This window comes from Bubalus kerabau, chromosome 11 (assembly GCF_029407905.1).
Source record: "Bubalus kerabau isolate K-KA32 ecotype Philippines breed swamp buffalo chromosome 11, PCC_UOA_SB_1v2, whole genome shotgun sequence".
Taxonomy (NCBI): Eukaryota; Metazoa; Chordata; class Mammalia; order Artiodactyla; family Bovidae; genus Bubalus; species Bubalus kerabau.
In genome coordinates, this window is record NC_073634.1 from 25021905 (window position 1) to 25044917 (window position 23013).

The window sequence follows — 23013 nt, forward strand, 5'->3', positions numbered from 1 at the left end:
GAGCAATCATCTGTCCGACAATTTAAAATTCTGATTGCATGTTCTTTCTTGAAGAATCCAGTGCTCTGTTACACTCAGGACCCAATATTTCCATTGCCTATTATAAACATGTTTATTTTGTATTTTTTCTTATATTTAATATAATTCCCCTCCATTCCCTTCCACTTTATATCTAGAGCCTAAACTACTGGTAAGTCATTGGGAAAAAAGGTATGTGTACTTTAGACATATTTATGTATATCCCCACCTAGTTCTCAAAAGCACTGGGACTGTTCTACACTGAAAAATCAGCTCTGAGCTAACAGTTACTGAGAGCTTTCAAGGCACCTAGCACTGTCCTTGCTTCCCTAGTGGCTCAGCTGGTAAAGCATCCGCCTGTAATGTGGGGGACCTGGGTTTGATCCCTGGCTTGAGAAGATCCCCTGGAGAAGGGAACAGCTATTCACTCCAGTATTCTGGCCTGGAAAATTAGCACTGTCCTAAGAGCTTTAAATCTACTGACTCTTCAGGCTAACGCTATCAAGTATGTACTATTATGTAAAGATGAGCACAGGGTGATCAAGCAACGTGCCTAGGACAGAAATGACAGAAGAACTATTGAGTATTCTGACTCTAGAGACTATGCTCTTCACCATTGTGTTACGATATATGGCCTGTATAAAACCTCAAACCAGAAAAAGTCAAAGGCCAAACCATAAAGGCTGAGGGCATGTGGCAAGGAAGTTTGGGCACAGGAGCCAGGAACGTTCCTTATGTCCATAAGCATAATTTTTTTTTCTAAATTTTATTTTTTAAATTTTTTGCTTTTTAAATTTTTACAGTGTTGTGTTGGTTTCTACCATACAATTCGAATCAGCTGTAATTATAAATACATCCTTTCCCCATCCCATCCCTCCCTATTCCATCACAGAGCACCAGACTGCGCTCCCTGTGTTACACAGCAACTTCTCACCAGCCATCCATTTTACACATGATAGTGTATATACGTTGATACTACTTTTTCCGTTAATCCTACTCTCTCCCTCCCCGACAGTGTCCGTAAACCCATTCTCTACATTTTCATCTCCATTCCTTCCTTGCAAATAGGTTCATCAGTACCATTTTTCTTTCTGGGAGGCACCTGAATCACACGGGAAATCTTGAATGTCTTCCTGATTCTCGCGTAAATATTTAAATTTCCCAAAACAATGTGAGGGTGGTCATACCTGTTAGTTTCATTTTCAGTTACTTAGAATAAAAATCAAAACTGACCGAGAGAAAGTCAGGTTGGTCTAATTTTACTAGCGATGAAAGGACAGTCTACTCCAAACACTGCCCTCCAGTGACTTGTGAAGATGTTTAAAACACACAGCACTAGATCATCAGGTAGGCTAAGCTGCCACCTCTAGTGGAAAGTTCCAGGTTGGGTGGAAAGTTTCATATTAAGTATAACATGCTCTTACAGTAGTATCTCACCACGGGCTAGCTTAATAGTACAACTGGTAAGTTACCTCGCTAGGCACAAATGCTGTGGTTATTAATCCTGGGGGCACCACAGAATCGCCTTGGGAGATATTAAGAAATACTGGATGTCCAGGTTCTACCCTGGACTGATTAAATCAAAGTGTCAGTGAGGAGGAGTAGAGAATGGGTATCAATGTTTCTCAGAAGCTCCTGAAATGATGTTAATATGAAATCAGCATTGCAAAATCTCGAGGGGAATGCTCCATCAAGCAGAAGGGGATATAGGAGCTCAGGAAATGTCTGAGTTACAGGTGCTGAGACCCCAGGTGACGTCACAAGTCAGGTAACTGTGGAACAGGGTTACACACAGGCTCCCGACCATGTACTACGTTGTCTTGCACCATTACACGCTCAGTTGAGACAATTTAATACAAACTGACCCCTTATCCATGTCCCTTCATTCCTCTGTGTTCTAGGTTCTCTCCTTTATCAGCTGAAATGATCAGGAAAATTTATATTCAGGTCTCACTGTTTGAACCTCTCAAAGAAACACTTTCACTTCACTGCATTATATTCCCTGAGGGTTGACCTTAGAAACATTACATGACTAGCACTTCTGCATTTTCATTTCAAACCAATAATGAAGGCATCCATTCTATATGACTGAATGTTTCGTATGTAAATTCTGTCCTGTTACTCAGTAGCTCTGTGATCTTGAGAAGGATAATATTACTGGGTCCTGGTTTCTCTCCGGTAAAATGTGGGGGATTAATAAAATACTTAGGAATATATCTACCTAAAGAAACTAAAGACCTATATATAGAAAACTATAAAACACTGGTGAAAGAAATCAAAGAGGACACTAATAGATGGAGAAATATACCATGTTCATGGATTGGAAGAATCAATATAGTGAAAATGAGTATACTACCCAAAGCAATTTATAGATTCAATGCAATCCCCATCAAGCTACCATCGGTATTCTTCACAGAGCTAGAACAAATAATTGCACAATTTGTATTGAAATACAAAAAACCTCGAATAGCCAAAGCTATCTTGAGAAAGAAGAAGGGAACTGGAGGAATCAACCTACCTGACTTCAGGCTCTACTACAAAGCCACAGTTATCAAGACAGTATGGTACTGGCACAAAGACAGAAATATTGATCAATGGAACAAAATAGAAAGCCCAGAGATAAATCCACGCACCTATGGACACCTTATCTTTGACAAAGGAGGCAAGAATATACAATGGATTAAAGACAATCTCTTTAACAAGTGGTGCTGGGAAAACTGGTCAACCACTTGTAAAGGAATGAAACTAGAACACTTTCTAACACCATACACAAAAATAAACTCAAATGGATTAAAGATCTCAACGTAAGACCAGAAACTATAAAACTCCTAGAGGAGAACATAGGCAAAACACTCTCCGACATACATCACAGCAGGATCCTCTATGACCCACCTCCCAGAATATTGGAAATAAAAGCAAAAATAAACAAACAGGACCTAATTAAACTTAAAAGCTTCTGCACAACAAAGGAAACTATAAGCAAGGTGAAAAGACAGCCTTCAGAATGGGAGAAGATAATAGCAAATGAAGCAACTGACAGACAACTAATCTCGAGAATATACAAGCAACTCCTACAGCTCAACTCCAGAAAAATAAATGACCCAATCAAAAAATGGGCCAAAGAACTAAATAGACATTTCTCCAAAGAAGACATACAGATGGCTAACAAACACATGAAAAGATGCTCAACATCACTCATTATCAGAGAAATGCAAATCAAAACCACAATGAGGTACCATTTCACGCCAGTCAGAATGGCTGCGATCCAAAAGTCTACAAGCAATAAATGCTGGAGAGGGTGTGGAGAAAAGGGAACCCTCTTACACTGTTGGTGGGAATGCAAACTAGTACAGCCACTATGGAGAAGAGTGTGGAGATTCCTTAAAAAACTGGAAATAGAACTGCCTTATGACCCAGCAATCCCACTGCTGGGCATACACACTGAGGAAACCAGAAGGGAAAGAGACACGTGTACCCCAGTGTTCATCGCAGCACTGTTTATAATAGCCAGGACATGGAAGCAACCTAGATGTCCATCAGCAGATGAATGGATAAGAAAGCAGTGGTACATATACATAATGGAGTATTACTCAGCCATTAAAAAGAATACATTTGAATCAGTTCTAATGAGGTGGATGAAACTGGAGCCTATTATACAGAGTGAAGTAAGCCAGAAAGAAAAACACCAATACAGTATACTAACACATATATATGGAATTTAGAAAGATGGTAACAATAACCCTGTGTACGAGACAGCAAAAGAGACACTGATGTATAGATCAGTCTTATGGACTCTGTGGGAGAGGGAGAGGGTGGGGAGATTTGGGAGAATGGCATTGAAACATGTATAATATCATGTATGAAACGAGTTGCCAGTCCAGGTTCGATGCACGATACTGGATGCTTGGGGCTGGTGCACTGGGATGACCCAGAGGGAGGGTATGGGGAGGGAGGAGGGTTCAGGATGGGGAGCACGGGTATACCTGTGGCGGATTCATTTCGATGTTTGGCAAAACTAATACAATATTGTAAAGTTTAAAAATAAAATAAAATTTAAAAAAAATGTGGGGGATTAACACATAGGAGGCAGGGTTGGGGGGAGTATTAGAAGTAAATATGTAAATTAACTAGCTCAGTGACTGAAATATATGTCACTATTTTAGATTTTCAAATTTTTGGCTATAATGAAAAATTATTTTTTCCTGAATAAAACTTATAGTATGATGATATAGAATAACTGTATCAAGTTTATAACTATATAAACTTCTGATTTTAAATCTTAGAACATTAAGCTATAAAAACACGAGGAAATTACTAAAATGTAATCAAATCTTAACTGAAGAGCTACAATACATTTTGCTTAAATGCCCCATGGCTCAAAGATTTTGGAAAGAGACTCAACAACTTACCTTTCCATCTCCTGCAGTGTCCTTTTGATGTCTTTTCCTAACTTAAACTTTTTTCCAAATGGAATATCAGAAATAATAATATCGACACTTTCTGAAGGCAATGGCAATTCTGAAATACAAAAATGAGAAAATTCTATTACAGGCTTCTTATATTATTTCTAAGAAATGACAGGATCCTGAAGGCTTTCAGAATCACTAAAAATAGATGTTACAATTGTTATATTTTGTTCTTTGAAAAGTGGTTTTTCAAGTGTGATAAAATATGACATAAGCAGAATTTTAAATTAACCAGAAAATTAAACTCTTTAAAAATATTACATGAAAAGAAAATTGCTAGATCCAAGAAGAAATCTATTAGGATACCTAGAAAAACCTTTTACAAAATTATATCCTATAATTTTCATTTTTCTTTTCCTGATCATATATAAAATCCATTTGTAGATCTATTTGTTTTTAAGAAAAGTGACCCATATGTTTCATTGTATTTTTAATGGCAACCCCAAAGGTTAAGAACATCCACTTAAGTCCTAAGACTAGAGAAAAAGTTAAACAATCAATAATCAAGAAAACGACATCACTAAAACAAAATATAGTGTTTGATTATCAAATCTAAATTTCTTTCTCAACTTTACATTTTATTCTCAGAAATTAATTACCACAAGGTAATACCCCAAATCTCAACTTTCACATTTTCTGATTATACTTTTCACTTTGCACTCTTTATACTACTACCACCATCTAAATTTAAATAATTATTTTAATTTCAGACAGCACCTAATTCTATAGAAATACAATAGAATTTAAATAATCTTTACTATTCTGAATACAAATTTTTGTTGGCAGGAAATTTAAAAACAAAACAAAAAATCCTGTTATCTGAGCAAGTCTAATGAATGAACATTTGCTAATAGAAGAAAGAGTGGGTTGTTAGAAAACAAGTAATGGGATAATATTTTGTTAGAACTAGGCAGGAAATCTTTTTTTCCCCCCAAGTCACGTTTTAACGTCATGGTGGCTCAGAGGGTAAAGAATTCGCCTGCATGCAGGAGATCCGGGTTCAATACCTGGGTCCAGAAGATCCCCTGGAGAAAGGAATGGCAACCCACTCCAGTATTCTTGCCTGGAGAAACCCCATGGACAGAGCAGCCTGGTGGGCTACAGTCTATGGAGTCGCAAAGATTCTGAAACAACTTAGTGACTATGACTTTCACTTTCTTTTTTCATTTAGTTTTAGGGTGTTGATATAGAGTGGGGCTTCCCAGGTGGCTCAGTGGTAGAGTCTGCTTGCTGACACAAGAGATGTGGGTTCTATCCCTGGGCTGAAAAGATTCCCTGGAGGAGGAAATGACAACCCAATCCAGTATTCTTGCCTGGGAAACCCCATGGACAGAGGAGCCTGGAGGGCTCTAGTCCATGGGACTGCAAAGAATCAGACATGACTGACCAAACTGCACACGCACATACTGATATAGGACACATCCACTTGAACACTGTAACTATACTTGTAAAACTACTCAAGACAATGAGCAAACATGGTTATCAAACGTTCATACGTGAGGAACCAGGCAGTAATTTTATCTTGAGATTGAGCCCAAGTCTTTTGCTTACATAAACACACAACAAACACGAGCTGCCCATCTTCCGGTTTGGATTTTTTCCCCTGCTTGTTAGTCTATTTTCATTTGCAAGTTTTCTACTCTGTATTATAATTTACCGAACTGCTTTAAATCATTTTAGAAGATGAAGGAATAAACATCACTGAGACAGAAGGGAGTAATTTTTTACATAGAACCAGTGTCATCTTCCAATAATAGAACAGAATAATCTGAGCTTTTGTGCAGGCTCTGGTGTCAGCTTGCATTTGGCGCTGCCACTTACCAGCTGTGTGACTTTGGGAAATTATTGCTTTACTTTTCTCATCTGTAGAATGGGATAAGAGTACCTATCTCAGAAGTTAACATGTGAGGAACCTACAGAAAGTATCGACAGACATTGCCTGGCACACAATGAGCAGTCAGTAATTGTCAGCTGTTGTCAGCATTTACAACGTCCTCTCCCGTGTGTATAAGGAGATGACAGCCAGGGGGAGCCAGTGGGTCAGAATCCTTCCAGGAAGCGCTGCAGAGCTTCACAATTCCTTCTCAGGGCTCCTCAAAGACCTAGTGGGGCTGCTACTTCCAGATGGGTCTCTTTCCAACTTGCCTTTCCCTTAGCAGTGGTTCTCAACGTGCGGTCCCCAGAGAAGCACCGTCAGTATCACCTGGAACTATAAACGCAAAACCTTGGGCCCTACAACCAACCTTGATGTTTAATGTGGATCAGAATCAACTGAAGGGCCTGGAAGAACGCAAACTGCTGGCCCTACTTCCAGGGATGCTGATGTATAAACTCCTAAAATCACGAGCATCTGACCCATAAGAGTCAACACACAGTAAAATCTTTTAAATTATTAAATGTTTGAATTGCCTGTGAACAAAGAGTTTGTAACTAAGGAGATAAAATTCTGAAATAGAAACATAGCTTAAAACAAGTAAAAAAAATCATCTTTTTTACATCTCTGCAGGATGATTCAAAAACATGAAAAAAAAAAAAAAAAAAAGGTAAAAGACTGGTATGTCTTGAATAAAACTGTCCTATTTACTCCCTCCTTCTGGGATAAGTTTGAGTAAGAACTGCTTAAAACCAGGATATAGCCCTAAGATATTTTCTCTCCAAAAGTTTTAAGAGCCTTTAAAATAACTTTCATGTATATATGTAGACAAGAGACTGGGTAAACTGAGAACTTTTACAAGGTTGAGCACATCCTTTTTATATTTTCTTTCATTGTACTTTGTTATTCTTTCCATCATCTAGGTTTATAACAATGGCATTCTATCTTGTAATTCTCAGTTGCTCATATAGTTGTATATTTGATTTAATCCTCATGACCGGCCATTTCACCTTGACTTTTTCTATTCCTCAGTTGGTTCATCTCTTAAATGTCTGGGTTTTAATAATTTTTAATAATTTTTTCCCCCCTGACATGCTTGTTAGTGAAACGTTGCCTGAACTTTTTATATTTGAAAATATATTTGTACTAAAATGATATCTTGGTTGAGCATGATATTTCTGGGTCCCACTTTGCCTTAGTAACCTTGTGCTGCTGCTACTGCTGCTAAGTGGCTTCAGTCGTGTCCGACTCTGTCCGACCCCATAGACGGCAGCCCACCAGGCCCCGCCGTCCCTGGGATTCTCCAGGCAAGAACACTGGAGTGGGTTGCCATTTCCTTCTCCAATGCAGGAAAGTGAAAAGTGAAAGTGAAGTCGCTCAGTCGTGTCCGACTCTTAGCGACTCCATGGACTGCAGCCTACCAGGCTCCTCCGTCCATGGGATTTTCCAGGCAAGAGTACTGGAGTGGAGTGCCATTGCCTTCTCCTGGTAACCTTGTAAGTAGCCACTATTTCATTGGCTATTGCTCTATAACTTTGTTTCCATTGTGGGCAGAGTTTGAAGTTTACTGCATTAGATTATGCCTTTTCTTTGATTGCTGCTGGTGAAATTTTTCTCTTCTGCTATCTTTCTCTTTATACTATTCTTTTTGATTTCATAAAATAGAGAATACAAATACTTCAATGAAGTTGAAATTTCTATATGTATTGCTAATTCAGAATTCCATAATTAGTCTTGAATATGCAAAATGTAGTTTGGCATCTGGGAGATAATTTTAAAGTGCTGTTGCCAGTTTTGTTTTTAATGACTGCAATTTATCAAAAACTTTAAAAACTTAAAAGTTTTTTTGCACTCCATTTGTTGAATTCTTTGATTACAGATTTCCAATAAATTCTGAAAAAACTGCAACTACAATTAGGCAACTTCTTTATTTAAAAAAGTTTATAGCACAATTATAAGATACTCTGGCTAGGTACATCAGCCATCAGTACATCTTCAAAAATTTAAACATTTTTAAGAAAACTGAAGTATAGTTGATTTACCATGTTGTGTCAATCTCTGCTGTATAGCAAAGTAACTCAGTTATACACATACAGTTCTGTGTTTATATCCTTTTCCATTATGGCTTATCCCAGGAGACTGAACACAGCTCCCTGTGGCATACAGTAGAACCTTGTTGTTTATCTATTCTAAATGTAATAGTTCACATCTACCAACTCCAAACTCCCAGTCCATCCTACTCCCTCATCTCTTCCCCTTGGTAATCACAAGTCTAATCTCCCTGTCTGTGAGTCTGTTTTTGTTTTGTGAACAGGAAGACTGTTTTCTGTTTTGTTCACTGTGCCATATTTTAAGATTCCGCATCTAAGTGATGTTATATGGTATTTGTCTTTCTCTTTCTAACTTACTTCACTTAGTATGATAATCTCTAGTTGCATCCATGTTGCGGCAAATGGCATTATTTCATCTTTTTTACGGCTGAGCAGCATTCCATTACACACACACACACACACGTATGTACCACATTTTCTTTCCCTATTCATCTGCTGATGGACATTTAGGTTGTCTCCAAGTTTTGCCTATTGGGCATAGTGCTGCTGTGAACCTTTGGGTGCATGTATCTCTTTGAATTATACTTTTGTCCGAGTATATATGCCCAGTAGTGGGATTGGTGGATCATACGATAATTCTATTTTTAGTTTTCTGAGGAACCTCCCTATTGTTTTCCATAGTGACCGCACCAACTTACATTCCCACCAGTGGTATAGGGAGGGTTCCCTTTTCTCCACATCTTCTCTAACATTTGTTATTTGCAGACTTCTTAATGAAGGCCATTCTGACCAGTGTGAGGTGGTACCTAACTGTAGTTTTGATTTGTATTTCTTTAATATTTAGTGATGCTAAGCATCTTTTCATATGCCTATTGGCCATCTATCCTCTGGAGAAATGTTTATTAAGGTATTCTGTTCTTTTTTTTTTTCTCGGATTGCACTTTTTTTTGTGGTTGTTGTTGAGTTGTATGAGCTGTTTGTATATCTTGGAGATAAAGCACTTGTTGGATGCATCATTTACAAATATTTCTCTCATTCTGTAGGTTGTCTTTTTGTGTTCTTTTCTCTGTGCAAAAGCTTATAAGTTTGGTTAGGTCTCTTTGTTTATTTTTATGTCTATTGCCTGGGAGAATGGCTGAAGAAAACATTAATACGATTTATGTCGGGGAATGCTTTGCCTATGCTTTCTTCTAGGGTAGGAGTTTTATGGTATTATACCTTTTTTTTTTTTTTTAATTGGAGGATAACTGCTTTACAATGTTGTGTTGGTTTCTGCTGTACAGCAATGAGCATCAATCACAACTGTACATATATCTTGTCCCTCTTAAGCCTCTCTCTCACCTCCAGGGTTATGTTCATCTTTAAGCCATTTTGAGTTTATTTTTGTGCACAGTATGAGGATGTGTTTTAACTTCATTGATTTCCACGCAGCTGTCCAACTTTTCCAGTACCACTTGCTAAAGAGACTGTCTTTTTCCCATTTTAAACTCGGATTAAACATTTTCAGTTCAGTTCAGTTCAGTCGCTCAGTCATGTCCGACTCTTTGTGACCCCATGAATTGATTGCAGCACGCCAGGCCTCCCTGTCCATCACCAACTCCTGGAGTTCACTGAGACTCACGTCCATCGAGTCCGTGATGCCATCCAGCCATCTCATCCTCTGTTGTCCCCTTCTCCTCCTGCCCCCAATCCCTCCTAGCATCAGAGTCTTTTCCAATGAGTCAACTCTTCGCATGAGGTGGCCAAAGTACTGGAGTTTCAGCTTTAGCATCATTCCTTCCAAAGAACACCTAGGGCTGATCTCCTTCAGAATGGACTGGTTGGATCTCCTTGCAGTCCAAGGGACTCTCAAGAGTCTTCTCCAACACCACAGTTCAAAGCATCACTTCTTCGGTGCTCAGCTTTCTTCACAGTCCAGCTCTCACATCCATACATGAACACTGGAAAAACCATAGCCTCGACTAGACGGACCTTTGTTGGCAAAGTAATGTCTCTGCTTTTGAATATGCTATCTAGGTTGGTCATAACTTTCCTTCCAAGGAGTAAGCATCTTTTAATTTCATGGCTGTAGTCACCATCTGCAGTGATTTTGGAGCCCAGAAAAATAAAGTCTGACACTGTTTCCACTGTTTCCCCATCTATGTCCCATGAAGTGATGGGACAGGATGCCATGATCTTCGTTTTCTGAATGTTGAGCTTTAAGCCAACTTTTTCACTCTCCTCTTTCACTTTCATCAAGAGGCTTTTGAGTTCCTCTTCACTTTCTGCCATAAGGGTGGTGTCATCTGCATATCTGAGGTTATTGATATTTCTCCCAGCAATCTTGATTCCAGCTTGTGTTTCTTGCAGTCCAGCGTTTCTCATGATTGACTCTGCACAGAAGTTAAACCCAACAAATGATGGGCAAACAAAAAAGCATGTACTGTCAGGCTGAATTTTTTTGCATTCAACCATCTTTATAGATAGTCTACAGTTTAGTTACTCTGTGTATGTTAAAAAAAAATTTTAAGTCTATTATTTTGATAAGTTACTATTTCAATTCAGAACATCACAGCTTGTTTGGAGGTAATTATGAATTATGTAGGTACCATGTCAAATTCTAAGTACATTTCTCTGTCATAGATTTCTTTAATAAGAACATTAATCTTCGCCAGGATTCTGTGGTCTACCAAACAATGCATAAACAGACACAGGTGCAGTGCTGAGCTGAATCTACAGTAGCGTTCACAATAATGAAAGATGTTTCATCTCTGACAGAAAAAAAATTCCTAAATTCACAAGTATTGGGAGGGGGTAGGAATACTAAACCATTACTGGTTTGACTTAGCTAATTTTCTTTTTGAAGGATCTGGTAACACTGATACAAAACTGGTAACATTTAACTTTCTGCAGAGGTCTTCTGCTAATGGAGCCAATGTATTAATAGCTATAGCTTCATTTTGTTTATATACATAAGAAAATTTGGAATTGAAAATGAACAAACTTAATTTAGAAGAGTGGTCATTTGATCTAAATGAAAAGTCATGCTTCACAGAGTGATAGTTAAATGCATTTCTTTCTGTTGCATCTGATAAACACTTAATTTTGGCTTGCTCTCCTTAAAATAATGACTAAGTTTTGAAGTAAATGCTAGATGCCTCTATAAACAAGTTTATTTCATTTGGTTACTGCTCTCACCATGGCCCTCACAGTGCATGATAAAAGTAAATAAACATTTTACTCTAATTGTATGTTCATCAACAGCTTTCTTGAGAAACAGTAACTCAGTATATAATTTTTCATTAAATATGCAGTTTTAAAAACTTATTGCTGCTGAAAGAGTTTGTTACAGAACAGTGTCGCCAAACAAAGGGACTTATAGCATATGATATATGATAAAGCCACTGTAGCAAAAACACTCAAATTCTCTAAGGTGGGCTTCTCACCCCCTATTTCCCACACATATTTCACACCCAGCCTATCACTTCTCACATCTCCCCTGACTTCCCAGATGCCAGGGCAGCTTGGCAGCTTCATGAATTGTGCAGAATATGGTGTGAACCACAACACACCTGGTAGAACGCCAACTTTCCTGTTTCCCTTACCAGCCCAACTACCCAAAAGAATGATGAGAACTAGCTGTCTTCAAGTTACCTCTTCCCGTTCTCTCCAGGTCCCATTCAGGCAGGCAAGCCTTTGTTCCTGCTGTTTCACGGGACCAGTTAGGCCTGAGTTTTGCTCCATGGAACCGGTCAAGCCTGAGCTTTGCTTCACCAACCAGCAGCATCTGACACAGCTGCTCATTCTTGCTCAGATTCTCTTTTACTTTCTCATCCCTGGTTGTTCCTTTACTAGATTCTCACTCTCCAGAACTCTAGGCATTTCATCCTCAGAGAAAGCCTCTCTCTTCTCTATTTGTGCTCATTTCCTAGGTGATCTCATGGATGTAAACATTATCTAGACTAGTGACGTGCACTGTCTCCCCTAAACTCCAGATTTGTATGTTGACTACTACCTTGAGATCTTAACGGTTCTTAATCATCATGTGGAACTGAACAAGCCCCCAACTCTTGTTCCTCCTGCAGTTTTCTGCAACTCAATAAACGGCAATGCCACCCTCTAGCTGTTCAAGCCAGAAAGCTTAGTCATCCTTGTTCTTTTTCTCACATTTAATCCACTAACAAATCCTGTTGGCTCTACATTCGATGTATATATACATATACATACATATGTGTGTGTGTGTGTGTGTATATATATGTCTGACCTCTTTTCAACACCTCCACCAATGCCACTTTGTCCCAAGCCACCACCATTTACCTGGATTAATGCAACAGTCTTGCAACTAGTCTCTTTGTTTCCATCCTTGCTCTACTACTGTCTGTTCTTAACAGACAATAAAAAGACTAATTTTTTAAAAAGCTAGGATTTATTTGGCTACTAGGTATAATAGAAAACTTTAAAAAAAAAAAACAACTTTTCTTTATTAACAATTGAGCACTTAATGCTTGTTTTTAAAGTGAAATCTTATGGGAAATACCCAAAACATGAGAACTGATGAAAGCTGAGCTGGTACAGCAGCGATGTTCTGATGGACAAATTAGTACTTCCTTTCTCACGCAACCAAGGCACTTTTGAGACTGTAAAGGGTTGGAAAAACCACTGCTCTGGAACAATTTATAGAGCTATTCTATTTTTCTTGAAGATCTCAAAAAAAAAAATAAAAAAAAACAGCTTTCTTAAAGAAATGTATATGAAAACTTGATTTCAATCTAATCATCCTTCAGCTTCCTCTAGAAACTTGTGTTGCACAGAGTCCATTTAAAAACCTCGACAGAAAGATTGAAAAGATAGTCACTGGCAGCAAACAATTATGAAACTTCAACCAACAATACAATTTCTTCTTTGAGGCTACTTTATTATGCATCTATATAGAAAAGTTATCCTAATATTTTGTTAACAATGCATTTCTACTACTTTTCTACTATCGTAGAACAATTTTTTTTAACAATATACTGTTTCTCTAGATTACAGGGACTTGTCTATCACCTATTCTCACTGTGCCAAGAGAATATGATTTTCTTAGCTGAGAATTAAATGCGGTCACTTTTAGGGAGACAGGCACACTGATGGAAAGATAGGAGGAACGTGAGGCTTCTCTCAGTCTAAACACCATGGTGTTGGTAAAATATTATTTTGGACTCCACAGACTTGATTCCTTATAATGTTTCTTGCTATTGACTCCCCATCAGTAAACAGGGAGTAATGGCTTTCCTCTGCCTCACAGGGTGATGAATCCTGGTTTGCCCTAGAATTTCTGTTTTAGCATTAAAAGTAGTACTGGTGTAGCAAACTGGGAAGGCTTGTTACCTCATTCCCCATAACATAGGAATACTATCCAACTGAAGCAAGGGGAAGGTAAGATAATTCAAAACATCTCATATAGTTTATTGCAAAGAATTCACAGATTCTCAACAAATTATTGTTGCTATTATTCTGTTTATTTTATGCCTATACTAAATGATCCCTTGTTATCATATGAGAAATGGTTCAGATGCAACAAACACATCTTAAAATTTCTTAAGATGCTTTTACTTTGTACCATGCTTTTAAGGCATGCCTTTACTTAGGGAAACTACATAAATATAGTTCCTGACAATGAGTCTTTTGAAAAAATAAAAAAGTTACAATTATCATATTGGAAGTAAACTGAGTATTGGCCCCACAGATATATCACAAGGTATAAATAATTCAACCTTTATATTAACATATGAAAAGGGAGTGGTATTCTATATTATGATTCTAAGTGTGTTTACACATGTTTATTTCCCCCCAAAGTTTGCATTTTTAATATCTTACCTATAACAGAGACTTTAAGTAACTCAATCTTATCCTTGAGGCCTGCAGCTTTCAGATTGTCATATGCACCTGATAACTGGGAGTCACTGACATCAGCACCCATGTAATACACATCCTAGGAGGGGAGAAATTCAAATTATAAATAAAACCATATTTTATGTAGTTAAGAAAATCTACTTGCATTTTTTCAAATGATGAAAATGAAATCAATAGATTTGTTAATTCACATTAAAAGAAATTTATGATATTTCTTAAATAACATTCAAGGACCAAAACCCGAGAAGTTTTTGGTAAAATGTTAAAACATTAATTTTTAACATTTTACAATTAATATTTTAAAATACAAATGTCTAAGGAATTGAGGGATTTATATAATGTAGGTCATGACTAGTTATTGGAATTCTGTCATAATTTCCTAAATTTATCACAGTATTTAAAGAAATAACACAGTAATTTAATTAACCTTTCATAGTCTACTTTGACTACAATTAAATAGTAACTCATATAATTAAAAATAATAATCCCTAAACAGACAATCTACCTATAAATAATTGTTAAGCGTATACACAACACACACTGATTAAAGTAAAACACTGCTTGGTTTACCAAACTTTAGAACTTACTGGCCATTCCTTAGCAGCTTCCAAAAGTATTGTTCCAAGTCCACACATTGGATCTAAAACAACTGCACCAGCCTATAGATAGAAATGTGGATTTGCTACTGTTAAATCTACTGTAACAGGTATTATACAAGAAGCCTAAAACTTGAGCAATCAATCATTTCAGAGTAAAGATTCCTTTCTTAACTTTATTAGGAATTTCAGGTAGTTAAAGCCGTAGGGCAGGTGTCTGCTTGGCACATTTAAAGATTAGGCAGGAGACCAGTGTGGCCAAAGCACAGTGTGGGCCAGGCAGCTCCACCAAGATGGGCTGTGTAGAATTACAACCACCACGTCCTACAGGTTCAAAACACTGTGCAGCTCATGGTACAAGCCTATAGTATGACACCTGGGGCTTCTGCTTCTTACCCGGAAAGAGACACACTGAAGGGGTCACCAGCAGAGGCAAAGAAAAACACAACAAATCAGGCAAAGGCTTTTAAAGTGCCATCTGGAAGTTGACACACATCATTTCCACCAACATTTAATTGGGGAAAGCATGTCAGTCGCATGACACACACAATGTGAAGAGGTTAGGAAAGGGGCCGTCCTCTCTGTACCTGAGAGGAGAGCAGGAAATCTGGAGGAAAGAAACTAATGACTCTCCCCTCTGGGGGACAGAGGGTGTCACACCATGTCTGATCTTGTAGCTGTTACCAGGATTCTGATTCTATTCTGAAGGATGGGAACTACTGCAGGGTTCTGAGCAGAGGAGAAACATGATGTTAACATTTCAAAGGGATCATTCTGGCTGCCCTGGTGAGAAAGGACCACAGAAAAGTAGGGGAGTTACAAGGAGGCTAGTTAGGGAATCCAGGCAGAGATAATGGCATCCCGAATAAAGAGTGAAATTGGTGAAGGTGGGGAGTAGTTGGATTCTGGGTATATTTTAAAGAAAGAACCAACAGGATGGATGGCACTGTGGAATATTACAAAATGACAATGGTCTGATGTGACTGAAGTTTTTAAGAGAAGGTAAAAAAACTATATAAGCCTATCATCTGGATGCTGGTGATCTCCTAAGTAGCAACGTTTGGGAGATAAAGGCCCAGCAGTGCACCCTGACAGCAGAGGACCCTGACACAGAACCTAGGCTGGTCCTCAAACAAAGGGGAAACATCCCACAGGCAGGAGTGGTGACAGCCTACCACGTGCGGGTAGGCTAAGCAAGGTGAGTGGTTTCAGTGGTGCTAGTGAGAAGAGCCTGAGGGAAGGGGGGCACCAGAGAGCACGGGAAGGAAGACGTAGACACCGAATATGGATGGCTGGTCCTAAGTGTTTCTCTAAAGGGAAGCAGAGGAGGGGGTGAGAGCTGACGGATCATGTGGGTTCAGGAGAGGGTCAATTCATTTTTAAGTTGCAAGATATTATAGCACATGCACATGCTGATGGGAATGACCCAGTAGAGAAAAAAGTCCTTAAGGAGGCACGAGGGATGGAATCCAGCACACAAGTAAGGGAGCGAAACAAGGACAGTTCTTTTATTATAATGATTATAATAATTATAAGCCATTGTAATTCCAGTATGTTGGTAGACCTCGTGAGAACATGTTAAACTTCTCTTTTGATTCCAGTATTTATGTCACTTAAGAAGCAGAATTACAAGTATGCTCAAGGGAATGACTGTAATCATAGAGCCTAAAATCCAAGTGGGGAGGGAGGGCTGAGTACAGGTGAGCAGGGCCGCCTACTGGGCTTCCTTGGTAGCCCAGCTGGTAAAGAATCCGCCTGCAATACAGGAGACCCTGGTTCAATTCCTGGGTCGGGAAGATCCCTGGAGAAGGGCATGGCAACCCTTACCAGTATTCTTGCCTGGAGAATCCCATGGACAGAGGCACCTGGCGGGCTACAGTCCATGTGGCTGCAAAGAGTCGGACACGACTGGACTAAGCACAGCACAGCACAGGGCCACCGGTGACTAGAGGTCTCATGGAGTTAAAAAACGATGGCAGGGCACAAGAGAAGTGCGTGGGAAGGAGGAGGAGGATAAGAGCAGCATTGTTGGGATTTGGGGAAGGTATACTTTTCTGGGTATGATAAATCCTAGGATGTGACTATAGCAGATCGTGAGAGGCAGGGAGAGCAAGACACTAAGGGATCAGATAGCGCAGACACTGAGTTGATAAAGATTTCTGACAGGAATAATGCTGTATACTAGTACAGCGGTGACAAGAGATCTGTAGATGACCAGGATAATTGGATGGCACGTGCTTCTAAGGCAGCGAGAGATCCTGGGCAGAAAGGGCAGCGAGGTGCAAGCCGGACACCTACCCCAGCGCCAGGCCCAGAGGTCCCTTGGTCTGTCTACAGAGGAGGCAGAGTGCTCAGAAGACAGCGGGGTTCAGCCAGAGCCAGGGGTTACCTGATGAAAAGAAACAAAATGTCCTTCAGAAGCTTCTCCCTGACACTAAATTCTACCAGAGTGTCATATGTATCCCCCATGAAGGGGCAGAAAAGTAACAAAAAGAATAATGATTTAAATGACAATTTTAAGATTAATAGAGGTATGAGAACTAATTTTTATTAACGACTTAAAATGTACCAAACTCCATGCTCTTTCTCCCCACAGTCCCTCTTTGATGAGGTGATCTGCCCTTAAATATTTTTCAATGTCCTTATTTTACTGCAGGACTTTTCTAGTCATGACACCTGGGGACATAGACAGTGGCAGAGAAGTATTTCCATATCCTTAAAGTAATAACCAAGATTTACATAGAACTTGATTTTCCTTGCTTTTATGATCTGTATGAAGGAGAATGGTTTACATTGAACATGAAAAATACCTAACACCCCCAGGTTTAAATTTCAGTTTCCATGGCATTGGCCTACTCAAGGTTGAGCTGCTTGTGCAGAGTTTTAGGTACCAAGTTCCAAAGAGGGGCCGCCTGGATCAAGGCTGGATACTGGGATCATTTATACGGTGGGTCACACTGTGTTCTCCCAAAGAGAACCATGCTGTGCACATCTAAGGGGAGGAAGTCCCTCAAAAGCTAGAGCGAAAACAGGCAGAACAAACAATACACATTTAGTGAAATGAAACTTCTGAAGGGAACAGATAAATATGTGAAAAAAGTTAAAGCTGCTAGAGATATCAAATATAGCATGTGATGTGTGCTAAGTTGCCTCAGACTCTGTGTGACCCCATGGACTGTAGCCCTCCAGGCTCCTCTGTCCATGGGATTCTCCAGGAAAGAATACTGAAGAGGGCTGCTATGCCTTTCTCCAAGGGATCTTCCCAACTTAGGGATTGAATCCAGGTTTGTTCCGTTTCCTGCATTGGCAGACAGTTCTTTACCAAATATAGTATGCTGCTGCTGCTACTAAGTCGCTTCAGTCGTGTACGACTCTGTGCAATCCCATAGATAGCAGCCCACCAGGTTCTTCTGTCCCTGAGATTCTCCAGGAAAGAATACTGGAGTGGGTTGCTATTTCCTTCTCCAATGCATGCACGCATGCTAAGTCGCTTCAGTCGTGTCTGACTCTGTGCGACCCCATGGACAGCAGCCCACCAGGCTCCTCTGTCCATGGAATTCTCTAGGCATACACATACACAATTTCCCAAAGCTAAAAAAATCCATGATTTTAAAACTAAACATTTCAATAAAGTACAGCACATTTTGGTTACTCTGGTTATCAGTTCAATTCAGTTCAGTCGCTCAGTCGTGTCCGACTCTTTGCGACCCCATGAATCGCAGCACGCAAGGCCTCCCTGTCCATCACCAACTCCCAGAGTTCACCCAGACTCACGGCCATCGAGTCGTGATGCCATCCAGCCATCTCATCCTCTGTCGTCCCCTTCTCCTCCTGCCCCCAATCCCTCCCAGCATCAGAGTCTTTTTCAGTGAGTCAACTCTTCGCATGAGGTGGCCAAAGTACTGGAGTTTCAGCTTTAGCATCATTCCTTCCAAAGAAATCCCAGGGCTGATCTCCTTCAGAATGGACTGGTTGGATCTCCTTGCAGTCCAAGGGACTCTCAACAGTCTTCTCCAACACCACAGTTCAAAAGCATCAATTCTTCGGCACTCAGCCTTCTTCACAGTCCAACTCTCACATCCATACATGACCACAGGAAAAACCATAGCCTTGCTAGACGAACCTTTGTTGGCAAAGTAATGTCTCTGCTTTTGAATATGCTATCTAGGTTGGTCATAACTTTCCTTCCAAGGAGTAAACGTCTTTAATTTCATGGCTGCAGTCACCATCTGCAGTGATTTTGGAGCCCCCTAAAATAAAGTCTGACACTGTTTCCACTGTTTCCCCATCTATTTCCCATGAAGTGATGGGACCGGATGCCATGATCTTTGTTTTCTGAATGTTGAGCTCTAAGCCAACTTTTTCACTCTCCACTTTCACTTTCATCAAGGGGCTTTTGAGTTCCTCTTCACTTTCTGCCATAAGCGTGGTGTCATCTGCATATCTGAGGTTATTGATACTTCTCCCGGCAATCTTGATTCCAGCTTGTGTTTCTTCCAGTCCAGCGTTTCTCATGATGTACTCTGCATATAAGTTAAATAAGTAGGGTGACAATATACAGCCTTGACGTACTCCTTTTCCTATTTGGAACCAGTCTGTTGTTCCATGTCCAGTTCTAACTGTTGCTTCCTACCTGCATACAGATTTCTCAAGAGGCAGGTCAGGTGGTCTGGTATTCCCATCTCTTTCAGAATTTTCCACAGTTTATTGTGATCCACACAGTCAAAGGCTTTGGCATAGTCAATAAAGCAGAAATAGATGTTTTTCTGGATCTCTCTTGCTTTTTCCATGATCCAGCAGATATTGGCAATTTGATCTCTGGTTCTTCTGCCTTTTCTAAAACCAGCTTGAACATCAGGAAGTTCATGGCTTACATATTGCTGAAGCCTGGCTTGGAGAATTTTGAGCATTACTTTACTAGCACGTGAGATGAGTGCAATTGTGTGGTAGTCTGAGCATTCTTTGGCATTGCCTTTCTTTGGGATTGGAAGGAAAACTGACCTTTTCCAGTCCTGTGGCCACTGCTGAGTTTTCCAAATTTGCTGGCATATTGAGTGCAGCACTTTCACAGCATCATCTTTCAGGATTTGCAATAGCTCCACTGGAATTCCATCACCTCCACTAGCTTTGTTTGTAGCGATGCTTCCTAAGGTCCACTTGACTTCACATTTCAAGATGTTTGGCTCTAGGTCAGTGATCACACCATCGTGATTATCTGGGTCATGAAGATCTTTTTTGTACAGTTCTTCTGTGTATTCTTGCCATCTCTTCTTAATATCTTCTGCTTCTGTTAGGTCCCTACCATTTCTCTCCTTTATCGAGTCCATCTTTGTTCCCTTGGTATCTCTGATTTTCTTGAAGAGATATCTAGTCTTTCCCATTCTGTTGTTTTCCTCTATTTCTTTGCATTGATTGCTGAGGAAGGCTTTCTTATCTATTCTTGCTATTCTTTGGAACTCTGCATTCAGATGCTTATATCTTTCCTTTTCTCCTTTGCTTTTCGCTTCTCTTCTTTTCACAGCTATTTGTAAGGCCTCCCCAGACAGCCATTTTGCTTTTTTGCATTTCTTTTCCATGGGCATCGTCTTGATCCCTGTCTCCTGTACAATGTCATGAACCTCATTCCGTAGTTCATCAGGCACTCTATGTATCAGATCTAGACCCTTAAATCTATTTCTCACTTCCACTGTATAATCATAAGGGATTTGATTTAGGTCATGATTCTGGTTATACCTTGGAAATGATGTCTAAGGAAAACTCAAAATACACAGGCAAAATAAAGAGATGGAAAACATGTGAGAAAGGAAGCTTAACATGTTTATCACAGGAACTCCAGAAGCAAAAAAAAGGAAGTTGTTTAAGGTAAAAGACACTAAAGCAAAATAGTTGAGGAAATAATGAGTAAATAATGGATGAAAGAGTACCTGAGCTGGAGGAAAAAATGATTTCTATAATTATTATATATACTAAATAATAGTTATTATAATTATTATTATTGTTGAGGTCCAGGGCAGGATGCCTCAAAATATGCTTTAATGGCATACTGATTATTTTGAGTTAAAGTTACTTAAGAAACAGCAGGTAAAAATAAATGATATTAAAAAGAAAATACACTCTGACCCACTTCTCTTCTCCTGAAAACAGGAATTTAATCTCCCAAGTGAAGATATCTTCCCTCTATCAGGAGGATAGAAAGCATGTTTATCACCTGAGTTAGGGAATTCAATGCTGTATACATGAGAGAGCGGGATAAACAAACTGTTACTTCTTCACTAGTCTGCTACAACAAGCACAAACCCCTTTGTTTTGTTAAATCTCCACAAGTGTTTCTTTGTCTAAAAATAATACATAAATAGCCTGCTTCCATCACTTCAGGGGTCCCACTTCTATGAGAGTTTCATGCATACAAATTAAAAATTTTTTTCTCCTGTTAATCTGTCTTGTGTCAATTTAATTATTAGATCAGTCAAAAGAACTCAAGAGGGGATAGCGAGGTAATTTCTCCCTCCTTGACATTACCATAGCAGAAGTTAACACTTAGGTACCTCCTATATGCTAGGTATTGTTCTAATCCCTTGATAAATGCTAATTCAGTTCGTCCTCACATGGTCCTATGAGATGACTATTTTCATCCTGGAAATGAGAAACTGAGGCACAGAGATGTTAAGTATCTTACATGAAGTTTCCCAGCCTGTAAGTGGTAGAGTTGGAAAGGGAACTCAGGGAGTTGGACTCAGCTAGTTCTGGGCTGAATAGAAAAGATACTTACACAAGTACATCTGGTAATATCCGTGAGATTAGAGGATTAAAAAGAAAACTCTTACAAGCTTGCAAACAAAAAGAACAAGATAGCTATCAAGGAAAAGAAAAATCTTACCGGCAGGAATTGCTCCCCTAAAACACTGGAAATGAAAGGATAATGGAACAGCATCTATAGACCTCTGAGATAAAAGGACTGGAACTCAAGGATATCATACCAAGCCAAAGGCGGATACCCAGGTGACAGGAAGAAATGTAAGGAGATACTGGAGTCCAGAGCGTATATTATTCAAATACCAAGTTTGAGGAAAGTACCAAGAAAAGACTATCCAAGCAACAAATAAAGCAGAGCAGAGACCTCAAAGAGAGAAAGATAAAGTGAAGAAGAAAGGTGAGAAGCAATGTACCTCACACTATACCTGTGTGTTTATACAGAAATGCATGTTACACATACTGCATCTTAATGATTACGGATGGGTTGTGTAATATAAGTGCAGTATAAGAACTTTTGAAAACAGGGATATACTTGGAAATTTTGATGCATAATAAATAATTTAGTTCAAGCTGGTAGTTGGGAGTGGAAGAGGGTAAACATGTTTCAAAGGTCTCACTGTAGGGAGGAGCAAAGGTGGGACAGAAGAAGAGAAAAAATACCCTGGAGGTCTCATCTCATGACAAGGAGGAGCGGACAGAGGAGGAAGTTCAGAGTGTCGGTGGTAAAAACAGTGTGTTGGCAAAGAAAAGAGTTGACGTCTTGTTTTAAAGTAAGAGTCAAGTCTCGTGTGTTTAATTAAGAGAGCTGGGAGAGGGAGCCATGATCCAACCTCAGGGAAAACAATGAGATGATTCACTTGATGAAAGTAGCATAAATAAAGAGTAAACTGCAAGAAGTTGCAAAGCAAATCTATCATAACTGGTGTATCTATCATAATACTGTACTGAATTCTCTCACTGAAAGAGCCTATCATTGTGGGATAAAGATAGAGTTCTACGTTTATGAAAAATACACACTGAAAAAAAGTTGAAAACAAAGCAGAACTACAAAGGAAAATGCAAAGAAAAAAAAGAGTGGAAATACTAAGACATGGTGAAATTTAAGTTTAAACTTACAAATCAACATGATGAAAACTTTAATAACAATAAAAAGGAACACTTTACAATGAGGCAGTAATAGTCAAAAGAGTATAAACCAAGCTATAGAACAAACTATCGAATGAGGTGACAATGAATAAAAATGCAAAATCTTAAAAAATATAATCTAATAAATTTCAAAATACCTCTTTCAGTACTGAGCAGATAGTAAAACAGCAAGTAAAAGATACAGAGGCCATCTCTTGACTAGAAAATAAAATTATTTTCTTATGTTCATGGAGCATTTA

General features: G+C 39.1%; 1 protein-coding gene across 3 annotated transcripts in view; it reads right to left on the reverse strand.

Annotated features, from left to right (window-relative positions):
* THUMPD2 (THUMP domain containing 2) overlaps positions 1-23013 on the reverse strand; it is a 43806-nt gene that overhangs the window by 5366 nt on the left and 15427 nt on the right. Inside the window, exons 7-9 of one of the 3 annotated variants that reach the window (XM_055539891.1) lie at positions 14867-14938; positions 14244-14358; positions 4428-4536 (exon numbers count right to left, since the gene is read on the reverse strand). In XM_055539891.1, the coding sequence (XP_055395866.1) occupies positions 4428-4536; positions 14244-14358; positions 14867-14938 (296 nt within the window). Of the gene's footprint in view, positions 1-4427; positions 4537-14243; positions 14359-14866; positions 14939-23013 lie in introns of those variants that run through there. The other 2 variants (XM_055539892.1, XM_055539893.1) reach the window with 2 other exon arrangements.